We start from the raw sequence: 2,422 nt of genomic DNA on the forward strand, positions 1-2,422 counted from the left end.
GAGAGAGAGAGAGAGAGAGAGAGAGAGAGAGAGAGAGAGAGAGAGAGAGCGCAGGAACGAGTGAGCGAGTGAATGGGCAAGAGGGGACGGGAAGGAAGGAAGGAAGGAGGGGGAAGTGTGAGCAGCCGGTTTCTCGCGCGCGCGGTGTGCATTCCACGTTTTTTTAGGTTGTTCCACGTAACTACACGCGCGAACGAGAGGGACTTGTTGCGTGCAGTTGAAGCGAGGAGCGTCGCGACGCGTCGCGTTGCGACTGCTCGTGCGTCATGTGGCTTCGATCCGTTTGGCGTTGTTGAATCCGGTGCGCTGCATCTTCGGCTGTCCTTCATTCAGCCGTATCCGACTTCCAGCTTTCCGCGCTCTGTTCTTCTCCCGCCGTGTGAAATCTGCCTTCCTCCGAGACGCCGAAAGTGCGAGTAAGTGCGGCCGAAACGTGCGGTTTGTACGGATTTCAGGCACCTCGGTAGCACCAGCCGAGCGATAAGTTAACTGATAAGTCGAATCATACGACTGTTCTTTGTTTTTCTTGAAAACAGACAAAGACGGATGTTTGTTTTAACTGTTAGGGGGCTTATCACTTGGCTGGTGTAGCCGGGCTTGAAATACATCGTTAGGTAATCCAGGTTCCGCGTGAAATGAAAGTATTGTCGTTCGCTCGGCGCTTGGAAATAGACACCAGAGGTATTCAAACTTGCCCGGCCGTGTGAGCGCGATCGTATCAACTGGTTATTTTTTTTTTCTTGCTAAATAGTCGCATACCGTATTTCTAACGTGCCTAATGACAGTGCGGCTCGCGGTTTTTGCGCTCACAAGTTCGCGAGAAGAAGGCGTGATTATGGGTGATAGAACCTCGCCCTAAATTCGATCGCACGCGGGCATTGACCGAAATTCTGTTCGGAGACAGAATTTTGTTAAAAAATCGGCTTTAATAAAATGAATTTATTATAATAATTCGTAATAGTAATAATTATTATTTTATTTTAATTATAAGCAGGGGTCGATGGGCTGCGCGCCTGAACATTTGTCTTTTGTTAGCATTTTTCTATCTCTTTACAAACTAAGGAATCGATTGGGTATGACACAACGTAGTTAAAAATAATAACAGTAAGCAAATTCACTAGGCGTTGAAAGAAACTGCAAAAGTTCTAATAAATTCACTAATTTTTGTCATTTTCACTAAGATGTATGATACAAAATCGACTTCTTAACTTAAACGAACGTTGCAAGGAAAACTGTGTGAATTTTTACACAAAAAGTTCTTTGAAACTTTATACAATAGACTTCTATACAATAAATTTTGAACAAATACGAAAATTTTTTTTAAATGACTCAATAAAATACGTGCGAATTAGTTTAAAATTTCATCTTAACGAATTATAAAGGAGAAAATACACAAATAATAATGAAATTTGGTAACAGAAATGATAGAAACACGTAAAAAAACCATAGAATTGGAAAGCATACAATAGATAAAGCTAGCTAATGCTTAATACACAGAATACAAAAAACACAAGTGGACTACTTTTAATTCACGAATTTTATTAATCGTAGAAATGTGTTAGGAAAAAATTGGCATACCTACAACAAACGTCTATATTATTCATTAATCTATATTTTCAGCTTTCTCGAGTCATACGTTGTCACGCAATAGTCTATAACAGACGTGATCAGGTGGAATCGTTAAATCAAAACTTTGACTTTTGGCTCACGATGTCCAGCTATTGTCTCACTTCGACACATTTTGCGGCGTCTACGACACTCATTAGATAGACGGCGAGATGTGTCGGCGCGGCGGTGTCGTTTGAAAGCGAAATGTATCAACGTCGATTAGCGCTAATTTCGATAATAGGAACGGCGCATCGCTAATCAGCGTTAGTTAAGCTAAACCGTGGAGATGAGTCAGCCTATCCCTATTAAACGCCCCGCTAAATGGAGATGCGAATGGATCGTCTTATCTGAAGCGCGCGCGCGTCGAAGTCGAGTTTCACCGACAGCTTCCATTCATCAACGCCGGATTAGCGATTCGTCGGATTAGCGACTTTCGTTAAAATCACAAAATTCTTCGGAGAGACGAGCCGAGCTCTTATTACACTGAGAGAAAAAAATAGTTGGAATAACTATAATCTCACTATATTTTATAGTTCGTTTTGGCCTCAAACATATTTTTATAGTTCATCTAAACATGAAGATACAGTAGAATGAACACAGATTTATAGTCACCATCTTATTACTCTATATATATGGTAAAGCACCTTTTGGGAATATAGTTACATGTACCTATATTTGCCAAATATTCCAATTGTATTGACTATATAAAATAGTTAATTTCTCTTACCATTCAATATTTGCCACCTTACCATATTTTTTATTTCAAATAATTATATATATATATATATATATATATATATATATATATATAATT

General features: G+C 39.7%; 1 protein-coding gene across 2 annotated transcripts in view; it reads left to right on the top strand.

Moving 5' to 3' along the window:
- The window catches only part of LOC116845335, a 36,473-nt gene that overhangs the window by 7,259 nt on the left and 26,792 nt on the right, over positions 1-2,422 (top strand). Inside the window, exon 1 of one of the 2 annotated variants that reach the window (XM_032817886.1) lies at positions 135-416. The exons of the other annotated variant lie outside the window; for it this stretch is intronic. Within the exon in view, the coding sequence (XP_032673777.1) occupies position 416 (1 nt within the window). The 5' untranslated portion in view covers positions 135-415. Of the gene's footprint in view, positions 1-134; positions 417-2,422 lie in introns of those variants that run through there. 2 annotated transcript variants of the gene reach the window in all.

This window comes from Odontomachus brunneus, unplaced genomic scaffold, assembly GCF_010583005.1.
Source record: "Odontomachus brunneus isolate Ranch 3 - 2012 unplaced genomic scaffold, Obru_v1 Obru_scaffold_051, whole genome shotgun sequence".
NCBI classification, from domain to species: Eukaryota; Metazoa; Arthropoda; class Insecta; order Hymenoptera; family Formicidae; genus Odontomachus; species Odontomachus brunneus.